The sequence below is a fragment of the Hydra vulgaris genome, chromosome 12, assembly GCF_038396675.1.
Source record: "Hydra vulgaris chromosome 12, alternate assembly HydraT2T_AEP".
NCBI lineage: Eukaryota > Metazoa > Cnidaria > Hydrozoa > Anthoathecata > Hydridae > Hydra > Hydra vulgaris.
The window spans coordinates 81,197,922-81,215,576 of record NC_088931.1 but is presented as its reverse complement, the minus strand read 5'-3'; the positions used below and the strand labels follow the sequence as shown (position 1 = coordinate 81,215,576).

The following is a 17,655-nucleotide window of genomic DNA, read 5'->3' as shown; positions in this document are numbered from 1 at the left end:
GGTCAGTAGTAAACAATATTCTAAGAAGTCGTTAAGAAGTGGACTTGGTGATAGGGTTGCCATTGTTTAATATTGGAATGTCAACAGTATTGCGATAGTGGTTTACTATAAATAACTGAGTTTTGTTGGAGTTAAAATTTACAAGCCACTGTGAGCCCCAATCTGTTACAGATGTGATATCAGATTTAAGATCGACTGCCTGTTTTAAGTAATCAAAAAAAGAAGTTTTTTTGTCAAGATAGGAGTATAAAGTTTAATTATCAGCAAAAAGAGATACTTTAGATATAAGTTTGTCTTGAAGATCACTAATGTAGATAAGAAACAAAACATAGTACCTTGAGGTGCCCCAGAAATTACGGAAATGAAAAAGTGTGTTGGTCTTCGAGGATGACTTTATTAAAGGAGTTTTAAAAAATTGATTTGATAATCTCAAAAACTTTCCCAGATAAACCATATGAAACAAGCTTATGGAGAAGATCAGCATGCCAAACTTTGTCAAAAGCCTTAGGTATGTCCATAGCAATAGTCTTAGCCTCTTTGCCTTCATTTAATGCATAATAAAATCTTTTATTCACAATTACAACATATAATATAGTATATATATGTAAATTATAAAATGATGAACTTGTATGTATCCTTGTTAAAAATAGGCAGCCTACTCAATTATTTTGTGCCTAATAGGAATAGATATAAACAATAGGAGTATAAAATCATGTTTATAGGAAGTCTAATAATTTTTTATCAATATTGGCCTATTTATGATACAGTCCGGCTGGGCATAATATTAACGACATTAAATCCAGACAGGTTATAAAAATGATAGTTATCACATAATAAAGTTCTTGCTCAGTCCAGGATGGTAAAAAATGGCAAAATATTTTGCTTGATGTTCGTAGTATACATTTTGAAAACAGCTGTAATATATCTTTTGTTATATACTAATTTTTATGCACAAACAACAAACTAGAGAATTTATATAAATAAATAAAATAGTCTGTAAAATCAAACGTAGAGAAAACATAGGTATACTTTTTATAAAGACACATTGATGGTCAATTATACACTTATATACAAAATATATAGGATAAGAATTTCTTACCTTTTAAAATAGAAAAAATGTAAAAATGCAATATTTAAAAAAATAATGATATATAACATTACTTTGCAAACAGAACTCTAATATTTTGTGGCCAATTATTACTTCTTAAACATATAATGTATTATCAAACATAATATTATTTCTGAATATTACTCATATTAAACTGATATTTTAATTTAAAAGTATTAGGTTTGTTAAACTTCAAATTTTAGGATTTGCAACTGACCCACTGTACATGAAAAATATTAACAAATTTGATTTGGGTTTTTTAAATCTACTTTTTAAGAACAAGCTATTTAAATGTACAAAAAGTTTTTAATTTATTAACAAAAATATCAACTTTTAGCATTATGGAAAAAATTCAGATTTTTTTTTTTCTAAAATTAATTATGGCATTACTATCTTTAAAAAAATTAGGTATAAAATTAATTTCTTAATTAGGTTAAAAGCATTTCTTTTTGAGGGAATTAAATATTTAAATGGTGTTCTCTTATGAACCACATTAAATATTGATTTGAAAATTTCAAGACTTAATTTTTTATACAGGGGCAATTCTACGCGTGTGTGTGTGTGTGGGGGGGGGAGGGTCATACAACCCCAAAGAATGTGATTTTCAAGTTATAATCAGTTTTTTTGAGGTATATAGCCTCATTTAGTTCCTAGAATTGCCCCTGCTTATATATATTTGAACATCTTTTAAAAACTCAGTCCATAATGAAATTTGCTCCATGGAATAAGCCTGTTATAAAATTTCAAACATAATAAACATCTGTTTATATATAAATTTTAAAGGAGTCTGTAATACTTTTATGCCTTTTGGCCCATAATCACGCCAAGCCGATCGTGTTTAGATTTTTACATCAACGTATTGTTAGTGTCTTACGGATTACCAGCCAAAAAATCTAAACCCGATCAGCTTGGCATCATAGTTTTCTGGTAAATCTGGTATCTGGTAAAAATATTTTTTGGCCAAAAATTAAAAAAAAAAAAAAAATCAAAAACAAGAAAAATTATTGTAATTTTATATATTTAAGCCAAATAATAAAAAATAGTTTTTATATTATACATTTTTGGTAGTTTTTTGATGATAGAATTGCTTAAATCATCTACCAAATAAAATTCACTATTTAATAAAAATATTGATCTATAGTGGCTTGTTTCATTATTAAATATTGTGCAACATATAAAATTGAAACAACGTTTATCAATTATAAATGATAATGGGATATCATTTATATTTAGTTCATCTTCATCTTCTTGGAACACCTCTACAAATAAACAAAATGGGTGAAATAAAAACTTTGCAGTAGAATCATTAGAGCAGATTTTACACAATCCATTCAACTTGATATTTAAATATGTTACTTTCTCTGCGTTTTTAATTAAGATAAACTCATTAATGTTTGGACAAATCGTTTTGTTACAGGTTGAACAATTAAACTGAATTGTCTGAAAATGTATTAAAAAATGAATAAACGCATTGCATTCTGTATCAAGAGTACTGAAAGTTAAAGAATCATTTGGTTTTAGTCTCATAACAAGAAGAATCCATATAGTTTTTACTCTATCCCATTCACAAGTTTCAATGAGAGAAAGTATATCGAGTATGTGATTATATATTTTGATATCTTTTTTACTCTCTTCTAATACACTTATGATATTTTGTGACAATAAAGATGAGCACCAAATAGCCAACAAAAAATAATCAATTGTGCAAGTGTTCTGAATGATAATACTTCGGTATAATTGACACAGCAAAAAATAATCTGTATCCATTTTAAAATCATCTTTATTTAACAAAATACAGCCGCCCCATTTTGGTAAATGCTTTGAAAAAGATCTAAAGTTTGTTTCATTAATTATTTTTGCAGATTTCTTATTCAATAGTGAAATACTTAATTCAGAATCAATTATATTCAATTCTACGTTAGATTTAGCTTTCGATTGTATTAAACTCGTTGATATATCTCGTTTCATAGTTTCATTTATCTCTAATGTTTCTTTTTCAGATTCGCATTCTGATTCATTTTCACTTTGTAAAAAAAACATAAGCCTTGAGCCTGGATTAGGAAGTTTTTCTAAATACTTTCCACAACACAAATAAAGTATAATGCTAGCAATGCGACTACAACAACCACAAGTTCTTAAACCAGAAAAGCACCCGCATGCCCAAGACAATACTGATTCTGGACTATCGATATTTGGCAAGTATTTAATATATAACCTATACTTAGTCGCGTTTGAATGTCTTGACTGAATTTCAGCGGAAATCAATTTATAATTTTGAATTTGTTGAATATTTTTATCAATCAAAATAATATATTTTCCATTTTTATTTAAATGTTCTGCTAGATAACTGTAACTTTGCTTTATTTGATAGCTACCAAATGTGATGTATTTTCGCATATCATCTATAGAAAACTTTGGGAAATCGTTTAAATCTAACGCGTCGATTGGTTCAAAATGCTTTTTACTTTTATTTTTTGTGTTCAAAATATATGATTCCAAATCATTTTTGAAATTAATTTTAATTTTCATTAGAATTGCAATATCTTTACCGTCTTTTTTATCGGATATATATTTTACATGAAAACAGTTAATCAAAGAGGCAGCTATTCTAACATCAGTCATTATATGAGGAAGCATTGTATTCCTTGTTTTTTCCAAAGATTTAAAAGATTGTTTAAATGTACCATTAACAGCCTCGATAACCCATCTGCATTTTGTAACAAACCTAGTATGGTTCGCTTGTAAACTAGTTAACTGACTTTTAGAACAAGTTGGCATCTTCGTAAACACTTTATATGTAGTTTTCAATTCATCAACGATATCTCTAAAACCTCTATCTAAAATGAATAAATCATTGGGCTCAACTAGTTCTCTTATATCGTTTTTGGTTTTTAAAATATTACTTAATATAGTTGCGTCATTCATAGTTGCAGCAAAAGGTCCATAAACATCAATAATAAAACCATTTTCAGTGCATACTACAAAAGGCTTAACTAAATGTCTTTTTTTTTGCCCACTGTACAGTTTTCGTTGTAAAGTATTATTAGAACTTTTTTCACAGAATAGATAAGTACCATCGGCTATAATTGCTAGCTGTTCTTCTTTTAAGTCAAACAAATCTTTGATCATGTCTGTGTTATTTAAGAGCCAATCTTTTCGTGATCGTGATTTTGCTCCTAAATTCTTTTCAACAAAATCAGCACTAAGTGAGGTTCTTATCTGATGGCAATACTTTTGAACCTTTGACCGACACGACAAACCAAAATAACACGCAATTGAATTTTGATCAAGACCAGTCTTTAACCAAAAGAGATAAACGGCAAGAGCTTGCTCTTTCGAACGTTTGAAAGAGTTTTTAATTATTTTTAATTCACTTACCAAATATAAAAATTCATCTTTGGTAAAACCGGTATTTTGGAAACAAAACTCAGTTGTTACGTTATTTATTTTGCTAAATTTTGCAAATATAGATGCAGTTTTTGAATCTCTAGACCGAAAACTTTTAAATAAATCTTGTATCATTGTTTTATTTAAGTTTATGGAGTTTTTGAAAGATGAAATATTATTTAAATATTCATCTTTAAGCCACTTACTGTCTGTCAAATGAAACTTACAACACCTACTATCAATAGGTATAAATATATTTGTTTTAATAAAAACATCAATTATCCCTTCATTTGATATTTTACTAAATGGAGTCGAACCAGATTCAGATTTACAAATAAAACAGTAACCATGTGAATTTGAAATTCTATCGATTTCTATATTGATCTTTTTCTTTTCAATAGATTTATTGCAATAATCATTGTCATCGTTGTCATTGACATTCTCGAACTCTTCAGAACCCTTATCAGTACTCCTAGAATCGAAATGATCATAGTTTTCAAGAACAATATTAGGATTTGACTCATCATTAGAATTATCTTCAACAAGTGTATTGTTAGAAATGACATTTATATTTTTATCAAGAAAAAACCCGGCTTTGTTCAAAGATTTTAAGTGCTTGTAACACATTATCTGATCATGTATAAGATTTATTCGATCAAGTTTAAAATGATATACAACTTTATCTATCATATTTTCATTTTTAATTTCAAAAACTTTTTTTGAGCCAATACTTTCACCTCTCTTTTTACAAACACAACAATATCTATTTCTAAGATTATTTAATACCATTTTGTAATATTATTATATAATTTTTTTAATTTTCAGTAGTTATAATAAAAATCTTTAAAGGATTTAATTCACATGAAATAAAAAATAAAAATTGCAAAACTTTTTATTAAGGAAATATAAAAATGAAATAAAAAAACCATTAGTGTTTTAAACTTTATTATTTAAGCTCAATTAAAATAGTTGCGGGGTAGTTAACTGTTGTTCTAATTCCTTTTATATCGTTTTAAAATGTGGAATTTAACCATACCATATCGATTCTATTAGCCACAAGTGCGTATTGAAAAGTTAAAAGTCTTTTTTTCAATTTTTTTGTAAATAAAAAATTGCCTTAAATTTTTATTTTTTTTGAGGGGGGAGGGTGGGTTAAAATTATTTTTAAGTTATAAAAAGTACTTTTCTAATATCCTTGGCGTAATTATAAGTTTTAAAGGAGGAAAAAAAAAATTAGGGGAGAGGCGAAGAGGGGGAAGGGGGCTCAAAATTATTTTCACGTTGTAAAAAATGGTTTTCTAAAATCCTTAAGCTTAATTATGATTTTTAAACAAAAAAAAAAAAAAAGGGCCAAAATTTCATGTAAGTTGGACATACTCCTTTAAAAAAAAAAAAAGGTTTAAATAACTTTTGAAACAATTCATGTAGTACTAGGTTATTTGTAAATAATTTTTAGTTATAAATGTTTTTAGAATGGGAATCCAGTTTCTTTTATTTGGGCATTTGGCAGTAATGAAACTCCAAACCTCACAGATAATCTGCATACTATAAATGGAAATTTAGAGTTTGAAAATGTGTATATATTGAATAATACAGATAAACAACCACAAAATGCACTGACCGCTTCAATCATTTATGATGTGCAAACCACCACACCAAATAATTTATTTAATTATAAAGCTACTTCTAATTACTCAATAGAACAAACAAGTAAAAAACAGTATAATAAATCCAACTCAGAGAAATCCAATACTAATGAGACAGAGCTAAGACAACCCATTGCTGAGACTGAGCCTAATAACTTTGATGGTAAAAACATTCTTTATTAATAATGAAGAAAAAAAAGGCAATATATCTAATATTTATATCTTATTTAATATTTATATCTTATTTAGTATTTAAATCTTATATAATTTCTCTAGATTTTATACCTTCATTTGTTGCTTTTATTTTAGACGCATATTTTTCATCAGGTGAAAATTGCAGTTGTTCTTTTTGCAACTGTTCGTCTAGTAAGTAAAAAGTTTTTTTCTATAAAAATAATTATATATTTTCCTTTGAAATTTTAATTATTCTAATAATTTTTAAGTTTTTGTTATTTACAATAGTTGATAAGCTATTTATTTTATCCTTAGACGCATATTTAGAAGTTTATAAAACTGAAGCTTTATAAAATTCTAAATATGCTTCTTAGGATGAAATAAAAGGGTGTCCCAAAAAAGAACAGTTTTTTTTGAATACCTTTACATACTGCCTAAATATGTTCTATATATTAATAATGTTCTATCAATTTTAAAATAAAATACATTTTAGGGGTCCCCAAGACCCTTTGACATTTAACAATTCTCTAATATTATCAACAAAAAAAGTTGTATCATGTTGGTCCTCAAATAAAGCATAATTATGTGTGTGTTTGTATATATATATAAATATATACAATACTCAAACTGGAGAAAATAAATCTGACTTTTTTATGTACATAATGCTGAGGGAATTTCTATGTACATAAGACTGAAGAAACAGTTTGTCAATTTTTATGTATATAATTTTTTATGTACATAATTTATCCTTTTCAGCTGAGAAAAAGATTTTTCTTAAGATTTTTGCAACTTGCAACAATCATACTAAGAAAATCTTAAAATTGCTTTTACATTAGAGAATGCTGATTGGACACTATCATAAAATACTATCCTGGTCTGTCTTACCTGATCATATTTTGCTAAATCATAGGCTTGATTATGTCCAACATATTGATAAAAATGCTTCATTTCTTCTACAACATTTATGTTCGCATCTTCACAAATCTCATCTTCTGCAGCTTCAAATTTTGTTAAAAATGAAAGTTTTATTGCAGCATTATTGTATACTGAGGCTGTATGTGCCAGACTCTCATGTAACCATCACAGGTATAAATTTTTTTAAGCTAAATTTGTCTCTTGACTTCAGGTCCTCTAAAGCATCATCTTCCTTGGTATTGATCTTTCTATACCTGCTTTTTTTGTTCTCAATATCATTTACAGCAACAAAAATTTCTGTACTAAAAGAAAATTTTTTAATATTTCATTAAATATTTGTTTAGATGAATAAATAACTACCAATTATCATGTATATTTTTTAATTTTTTTTGTGTGCACATGTAACGTTTTATATTTATCATTAGCAATTTGATTGAAAACACTCCAAATGTTGCTTATGTGTGACCTTGAAAGTTGTTTATGTGTGGTCTTGAAAGTTGTTTATGTGTGGTCTTGAAAGTTGTTTATGTGTGGTCTTGAAAGTTGTTTATGTGTGGTCTTGAAAGTTGTTTATGTGTGGTCTTGAAAGTTGTTTATGTGTGGTCTGAAAGTTGTATAAGTAATTGTTAGTTTTATAGTTGTATAATTGAAAGTGGTGTAAGTAATTATAAACAAAATTAAATTCTGCACTTAATATCAAGTGTTAATTTATTATATAAACTATTTTTATCATCTAAAGTTTTCTAGTAAATTTTTCGTAATTACAGGTCATGACAGGCTATAAAAAGGTTCATCAAAAAGATTTTATTATATAAATCTTTTTTTAAATCTAATTCTACATATTGAGATTTATCTGCCATAACTCTGTATATGTAGATATCACACATCTCTACATAATTAGACATCTACCACACATCTTCACCGATCTAGATATCTAGCAGATGTCTTGATATCACCAATTTAGATATCTAGCAGATGTCTTGGCCTATTTAGATTCACTTTCTAGTTTTATTTAATTTTTTTCGGAAATGTTTTTTGTCTAAAAGGTTTTTATCAAAAGTTAACTTTTTTGAACTCTTAAAACAATTGACTTTTTTTTTTCTGATTGATTTTGTTAGTTATATAATTTGTTCAAATAACTTTAAACATGTTTTGTACAAATAACTTTAAACATGTTTTTTCATAGATATTTAGTTAGATTTTTTTTTTAGTTTCTATTTGGCTTACTGCACTTCGTGCTAAACAGAATTCTGTCTATCTGGGAATTGTTGGTGCTTCTGGTTTACTGACTGGGCTCATTGTTTTGTTTATTGTTTGCTCTTGTTCTATGAAATCAATAAAAGAACGAAAAAAAGTGGCCTTTTATAAAATGTAAGTCAATTAATTTTTGTATTAAATTTTTTTGTGTTTTTTTTATTTTATTTATTTGATTCCAACAATAAGTACAGACACTCAAAGCTACATAAGGTACATTGTTAATTTTAACATAATGAAATGTGTATACACAGACTTTGGTACTGACTAAGCCACTAGCAGTTAAACAATAAAGTAAAAAAGTTTGAAAAACATATTGTAAAACCTAAATACTTATCATAGCTAAAATACATTTTAATTAATTAATACATTTCTTGTAACAATATTGTAAAACATGTAACTTCTCTACTTATATCTGCATCATCGATTAAATCTTTTTTTTTTTTTTTTTTTTTTTTGTAATTCACCTCCCCAAGGCCGAGATGGCCACCACAGATGAGGAGGCTACTTAATAGTGGTTATAACCCTCTCTCAACTTTATAACTCCGAAACACGAACCTTGATAAACAAGGCCGCTGCGCGGAGAAACAAGTTGAGCACGGTACTACCAGGGACGTGGTGGGAATCGAACTTGGAACCTTTCGCTTATGAAGCGAGCGCTCTACCACTACACCACTACCGCATTTTATTAGTAGATTAGTAATGTTAATTAGGTGACCAAGATTTTAAATTTTAATTAGGTGACCAAAAAAAAACAAAAGCTAAGTAAATAAATTGGATTAAACATCATGCACACTAATTTCATTGCATTAAATAGAATGGTAAATTTTTTTTTTCAAAGCATGCCAAGAGAAAAATACCACTTATATGACATCCAGTGTGCTTTTCTTTGCTTCTAAGATTAAACAAAAATTTCAATATTAGATGTCAGTTTTCAAATGTAGAATTTGAACAAAGAAAGAATTTTTTGTGAGACATCATTGCAAGTTAAAAGTATCAAAGTGTGTTTTTTTCGTAAGTAAACAGAGGGAATTCTTGGCAATACCCTGATCAACTAATTTAGAAAACGATTGCCAATAATAAATGCTATCAAATTTATAAAACATTTAAATATATGGCTCCCTGTAGAAGTACAATAATTAACAGTCTCCTGTAATTCATTTGTACAAGGCATTGAGACATGTGATTTTGAGTTTTGATTTCGCTCATCAATGTTATTCATTCGATTCTTGTTAATTACTTAAATACTTAAAATAAGCAAAAAAAATTGAAGAAATTTTGCTAAAGAAAGATTGAACAACAAGTTAAATACTACCAAAGTTTTTTTCTATTCACTGGCTGATACAAAGTCATATGATAAACATAAAATTTATCTAATGAGTACAATAAGTTTGTTTTGCTATCTATTAATGCTGCTAGAACAAGTATTTATCTTTCTGATAATGAATCTCAAACTAATAAATTTATTGAATGACTTGAAGATTGTTTTCTGTTTCAATGTGTACGTGACCATTATTCCAAAAAACAAACTACGAATCAACTAATATTCTCAACCTTATTATTACAAACGATAAAAACAAAATTGTTTCTACAACTCACTCAGCTCCTTTAAATATCGTCAAATAGGACAAAGAGCAAAACAGTTATCAAAGTGTTGTTTTATAATCATTATAATGATTATAAATATATCAATGAGAAAAAATCAGTGAAAGCTCAAATTCGAGCTCTGGAAAATAAAAATTATGAAATCATAAATGATCAATTCGCTATAGCTACTGAACTAAATAAATACTTTCATTCTGTGTATGTCGATGATAATGATACAAGCATTATTGAATTGCATAATATACCTTCAAATTTATTATTAGACAGTTCTAATAACAGAAAATGATGTTCAAACTAGACTTTAAGCACTTGATAAGTCAAAATTGGTTGATTTTGATTTTGTTTATCCTTATGTTTTGAAAGAAAGCAGCTCATCAATATCATACCTGTTATACTTAGTGTTCAAAAAATCAATTGAAACAGGTACCCTACCAGATATGTGAAAGATGGCAAATGCTACTTTTTAAAAAGGAAGGAAATAAAATCATCTAACTACAGACCGGTCTTGTTAACTTTAATGCCATGTAAAGTGTTATAAAGAATTATAGCTGATTGTATCATACAACAGTTGATAAAAAATAGTTTACTTTCAAAAAAACATTGTTTTATATGAAGCAAGAGGTGTTTAACAAACCGGTTAGAATATCAAGATCTTTTAACAGATGGTTTTGCAATGGAACACCGGTAGATGTATTGTACACAGACTTTAAAAAAGCTTTTGATAGTGTTTCACATAAAAAGTTATTATTCATGTTATTGACTTCTAGTATTTCTAGTAAACTTCTTGAATGTGGATAGTCTGTTTTAATTAGAACACAATGAGTGGTTTTAGGTAAAAGTGTGACAGATTGGGTTGATGTACTTAGTGGTCTACCACAAAGATCTTTACTAGGTCCCCTCATTATTTTGGTATTAATAAATAGTTCACCAGATAATTTTATTAATGAATATTGTTTATATGCTGATGATAATAAGATAAAATGATTCACAATTGTTTTAAAATGATATAAATAAACTGGAGGAATTGTCTATAAAATGGAAATTAGAATTGAATTATGAAAAATGTAAAATTATGCACTTTACTTCAAATAATAAAGAATACTCATATTATACGAACAATAATAATACATTAATGGAAATTGAAAAGTCAAAACTAGAAAAAGACATTGGTGCTTATATATCAATTAATTTTTTTTTTAACATCTTCACTCCCAACAAGGCTGCAAGCAACCACTAATTAGAGTTAGAAGTTACTGGAAGAAAAAAAAAAGATTGTAGAGCAAGATAATGATTGACAGACAACTTAAAATATTGCAAATTATATAAATCAGGAAAGTAAGATAAAGGAAGCGAATTCCAAAGAACTGATGTTCGAGGAAAAAAACTAGAGGAATAAGAGTTTTTGGAGCACTTAGGAACAGTCACAGAAAAAAGATGAGACTTAATTGAATGATGAGTAACACAAGAATGAATTTTAATAAATGGCACAAGAGATGCTAGCTCTTTAGAGCAATGCCCATTATGGTATTTGTAGAAAAGAGAAAGAGAATAACATTATAATGATGTGATAATGGTTGGAGGTTGGCTGCTATAAGTCCAACTATGTTTACAATACATTTTTGCACCTTGTCTAAAAGAGAAAGGACATCATTAGAAGATCCGCCCCAGATATGGCAACAGTATTCCATACAAGGACGGATTTGAGATTTATAGAGATAAAGAATAGAATCCAGAGTAAGAAATAGAGATAAAGAATAGAATCCAGAGTAAGAAGAAGAGTGCTGTCCATCGAAAACAACTTTTATACTATGATTGGAAAGGAAGGATTCAATAATCTTAAAGATGCTACCAGATACATCATAAGAAGAAAGCTTATGGAGAAGATCAGCATGCCAAACTTTATCAAAAGCTTTAGAAATGTCAAGAGCAATGGCCTTAACCCATCCACCTTTATCTAATGCATGATAAAACCTATTGGTTATTACTGTTAGCAAATCAGCTGTAGAACAAGAAGATCAAAATCCATATTGATGATCAGAAAGTAAGTTCTTAGATTCAAGATGAGAGATTAAGTGTTAGTTAATTAAAGATTCAAAAACCTCGCTTATGATAGGAAGAAGACTAATGGGACTTATATATATCTAAGGTCAGGTCAGGTTATCCTGTTACTGATAACATGTAACCCGGTATAACCTGCTTCATGGCCTGCTGCCTTGTAGGATAGGCTTATTTTAGGCGAAGGCTAGGAGAAGCAAACTCCGACTTAAAACACCCCCTAACTTGGGGCTCTTGGTTGAGTAAAGGCTAGAGAGGGTGTCTTGATAAAAATAGTCATCTTGTGCAGATGTTAAACGCATCCAGCTACTGTCTTGTAGAAGGACTCCTATAGTCACATGCTTGGCCTGGGCATTTACATTCGTAAGAATTCACCGATTTGTCAGGAAATTAGGTTTGAATCCACAAGCTATTCTTTTATGTGGTTTCGTTTAGCACCACTTCACTCTATTGCCTTTATCTTTGTTCTATATTGCCCTCCTTCATCTCAAGACTACATTCTTTTTGATGTTATTTCGGATCAAATTGACCAAGCTCTTTCTCTTTATTCTTCAGCCAATATCGTTGTTGTTGGTGACTTTAATGCTCATCACACTGAATGGCTTGGCTCTAGTGTCAGTGGCTCTGCAGGAGTTAAGGCCCACAACTTTTACCTTTCTCAATCTCTAACACAAAGAGTACTATCCAATCCGCTTTCCAGACAACCCGAATCATTTACCTTCTTTACTCAACTTTTATCTTGTTTCTGATCCTAGTCAGTGCTCGGTTTCTCCACATTCACCTTAAAGAGCTTCTGATCATGGTTTGATCTCTCTAAAACTATTATCTTTTCCAGCCTGCTGGAAAGCAGCATCTGTTATCCCTATTTTCTAAAATTCTGGAGAGCTTTAGCTTTAACTCTTTGCATATGCAACAGGTGTCTACTTGATGTTGCCCGAAATGTAAACGAAAGTACTCATTGTAGTAGTTATAATAGGACTTTACCCCTTCATTTTTTTTCATGAATAGTTCATACATTAGTTTCACGTTCAAATCTTCACTCAAAAAATACCTTTCCTTTCCACCATAGTGGATCAGTTTTTTTGGAAAGGAGTCTGTGAGCGTATATCTTAGCTAGTCATGACTGGTAATGTAACTCCTATGTACTCCTCTCAAATCTTTAACTGCTTTTCTATCCATTTCTAAACCCCCCTACTCTTTGAACCCTTTTTTCTGACACAGAAAATATTGATAAAAACGCCACAACACATACCTGTACTCGTTCATCTCCGATTAAAACATGATACTTAAATTCCTTCTTGTTTCTGCCATTACTTTTTCTTTTTTGTACAGTGTTTTCATTGGCATCACGACTTTTTCCCTTCCTATCTCTTGAACCAGGCTTCTTTCTCACAATGTCTGTAACATCAATCAAGCTATGCAAAAGTAAATCCTGCTCATCTTTTGTATTGAACTGGCCGTATAAGTTTATAAATGCATTATCAAGGTTGTCTTTGTTAATAGATTCAAAACACTTTCTTGAACAACTGAAAAAAAACACTATGTTGTAATTTTACTTTAAAAAAAAAATTATAGGTAGCCTAGTCTAGGAAACAAAATAGAGTTTAAGTTAATATACGATAAGTGATTGTAGACTACCCTAAAAATGTCGTTCTACTGTCTTAGACCTACAAATATTTACAACCTAAATAAGCAATCAACAACCTAGGTTTAGAGCCAACTATAAATTACAGAGCCTAAATCTGACCAAATTTTAGACGAATTATTGCAATTTGGCATCGGCCTATTATTAAATTAAGAATTATTGTGTATTATCTCTTACCTGCATGGATCTCCAATAGAGTTTGCATCAACTTTTTGTCCCCTGTGGCTTCATATGCCACACCAGTAAACCTAGATTTCTTAATCTTGTTCCTTTTATACCCATTTGGGTTTCTTAACTTTTTTAAAAAAAGCAGTTAATCAACTTAAATCACTATTAAAATGATCACACATAATAAATTAACTTTATTACAATCAAAACAAGAAAATGAGGTTACGTTTGGTCCGCTGTCTTCAGCGCAAAGTTTCTTGTTTTTTGTTAAAAGGGCTGAAGGATGGAACTTCAACCCTTTTAATAAAAAACCAAAACTTTTAGACACTGTACATGCTAAAGAAAACTTTTGACAGACACCTTATTAACACAAATTGATGGAGCTATCCTTAGAATATGCAAATTTGCAAAAAAGTCAATTTAGTAAAATAAATGACTTCTGGCCTTTTAACATTTGCCAATTCAATTATCTAAAACGGTTGGAAAGGAATTTTAAACCAGAATACATAATAGTATCTCGGTTTCATAATTTTGAAATTAATAATAACCCTGCATAATTTGTTTTTAATAAACTTAAAATTTTGCCGCTCATTTCAAGATGTCACATAATTCGCAAGTTTACATAGCATTTCAAAGAAAATACAAATCTAAGAAAATATAAATATGTTTTGAAGAAGCCTAAAAATTGCATTTTAAATTATTTTCTATCAGAGTACTGAGTTTAACACAATGTTCAATGGTACAACTTTAAAGTGTTATAAAGCACCTGTTTTTTAGTTTCTTTGTTCTAATCTTTATTTTTTTCAAAAACAATTGCAGAAATTCAGTGCTCTTAGTATACTAGTTGAAAAGATCACATATCTTTTAGTACCTATTAAATTATAGACTCACCAAATTCTTTACCAAAGACTTGATTAGGCTTATTTATTATTGCGAAAACAAAGGCTTTATTACCTGTTGGAAATTTAGTTGAATTTCACTTTCACTTAACTGAATTTCGAAAATGAGCTACAATCTATCAATACTGTTTTAATAACAAGTTTGTTATAAAAACTTGTGAATTGTGTTTTAACTATAATTCAAATATATAATAAAGGTATAATTTGGAAAAATATCTAATCTATCTTTTGTTAAACAGCTATTATTATAGCCAGGCATCTTTTAAAAACATTATTTGGCATTATACAGTTATTACAATAAGGTCAGTATTTATAAAGTTAATGTGTGTGTGTGTATATATATATATATATATATATATATATATATATATATATATATATATATATATATATATATATATATATATATATATATATATATATATATATATATATATATATATATATATATATATATATATATATATATATATATATATATTAGAGAAGAACTAGAATCTGACGAAGAGAGCGACGAAGTTCGTTTTGTAAAAAAGGAAATTTTTTAGTTTTGGAATAATTTTCTCTTGGAATCATCATGGAATCATCATGTTCCTGTTTTCTGGAATCTGTGCTTCTGTTCATTGTTTTGTTTATTAGTTAATAGTAATAATTTAAAAATAGTCAATAATTATAACATAAAAGCGTTGATTATTTATAAGTTTGGTATTGTTTTACTTGTTTTTCGAACTGGAATTTTATTTTTTTAATTTCTTTAAAATTATAGTTAAATATTTTTAAATTGAATTTATATTAAAATATTTGCAACAAGGTTTTTAGAAAACCTTTGTTTGATATGGCTTTTAGACTATTTATTTTATAAAACGGTTTTATTTTGTTAAATTTCTGGTGTTAACAATTTTTTTTTACCTTTTATTTTTTTTTTATTTCTGGTATGAGAAATATCATAAAATCAATATATATATATATATATATATATATATATATATATATATATATATATATATATACATCTGTGTGTGTATTGATTTTGTTTTATGTCATATTTGACATGTGTAATGGTTTATTGACAGTTTTTATATTTTGTAAATTTTGTAATCAGAATCACTAACATTTTAGAACTTTTGGTTTAATGGTTTTTTGTTCTTTTTGCTTTTTTATTAATTTTTTATAGCTTTTTATTGCTTTTTTATTTTAATTTTTATTTTTTTTTAATTTCCTTTAATAAAAAAATCAATCTAACAACTTTAAAGTGTTAGTGGTTTTCTTAAGATGTAAAGGGTCGTTAGGGTGTTAAGGGTCCTTAGGGTGGTAAGGTGGTATACTTAAGATACTAGGGTGTTGTTTATTCTATTATTATAAGCAGTTATATATATTAATTTTTTCATATTACAAATATTTACAACAATGTAACTTTATTTATTTTTATTTAAAATCTTTATTTATGAAAAGTAGTTAGATCTAAAAAAAATCATTAAAAAAAGAATTTTTAAAATGTTTTTTTTTTTCTACGCAAAACACAAATAGTGTTTGTGGTTACTATCAGACGATATTAATATAACTTTCATCTTGAAAACTCGGAAAACTTTCTGCCCACTGCTCTTATAGTTAAGCTTATCAAAACAGTTTTTATTAGGGGAGTTAACTTAACGAGATTTTTCCAAACACCCTTTTAGAGCAAACTATGATATCGTTCAAACTAATATCAAATAAAGATATCTTTCAAAATGAAAGGTTATGGAACGGTCATGGGAGCTAGGTATTTTAACACAATCTGTTCAACAACTTTCTGTGTTATCAAAATAAAAATGATCAACATATCCATAGAATAAATTTACAATAAATTCTAAACAACCCAAATTTACATATTTAAAAATTCTATATTTGAGGATAATAGTCGGTATAGGTAGGTCTCCATTTTGATTTTCCAATAATTCGATGTAGACTTTGTAGAAAATTATGAACCAATGTAAAATTATTAAGGTAGTAGTCATAAAAAATGATCAAAAAATTATTTTTTTTATTAAAACAGCACTCTGTATATCTCTGCTTTCATTTCCAAAAAATTTAAATCACCTACCATGCCTTTTTAAGAAGTTTTGATAACTTTTTAAGCCCTCAATTTTTTGATATTTTCTTAGCAGCGCTGTTAGTTACCGTTCAAAATGTTTATGGTCTAATATAATCCCTTCAAATGGTTCTTTTAACTCTTTTTTTTTTCAGGCAAAACATCTACTTTGCTCTACTCAAAAATAATTTTAAAAAGTTTTTAAATTTTGAAACTACAAACAAGCGTGTGGAAGTTACATTGAAATTTATTACATAGAAATCATACTTTTATACCTTCATATAAATGTTTACTATTTTTTTCTTGTATCCTATATGTGTGTATGTATTTATAAGTATATGCATGCATGTCTATGTATATAGACATACTTGGATATACTTGATTTGGTTTAGAGATTTGTATATATACCACATACAGTATTGGACAAAACATTTGCAACCAACATCGAACAATGATAAAAAGTGTTCCTAATTTTACATGTCTTAAAAACGAAACGAACTATACTACCACAGCAAATAGTTCTGGAGTCATAGCATGACATGAGCAATCAGATGACAGCACACAGGCAGAATTTCGTTGACAAGTGCCATTTTGCAGCGGACAAAACAAGTGCAACTTTTTTGGCTTGTTTCATATTCTTAAGTCTGGTCCTTGTCAACGTCACGGAAGTTTTTTAATAATTACAGGAAGTATCCAGAAGTTTCCAGAGATTTCCAGAAGAAGCATCCAGA

The 17,655-nt window shown here is 28.1% G+C and overlaps 1 protein-coding gene across 2 annotated transcripts in view; it reads left to right on the top strand.

Annotated features, from left to right (window-relative positions):
- Nucleotides 1-16,342, top strand: part of LOC105844806 (uncharacterized) — a 40,062-nt gene extending 23,720 nt beyond the window's left edge. For both annotated transcript variants that reach the window (XM_065814635.1, XM_065814634.1), the window contains 4 exons: nt 5,968-6,304; nt 6,451-6,507; nt 8,442-8,601; nt 15,341-16,342. In XM_065814635.1, the coding sequence (XP_065670707.1) occupies nt 5,968-6,304; nt 6,451-6,507; nt 8,442-8,601; nt 15,341-15,404 (618 nt within the window). In that variant the 3' untranslated portion in view covers nt 15,405-16,342. The remainder of the gene's footprint in view (nt 1-5,967; nt 6,305-6,450; nt 6,508-8,441; nt 8,602-15,340) is intronic.
- Nucleotides 16,343-17,655: the final 1,313 nt, after the last annotated feature.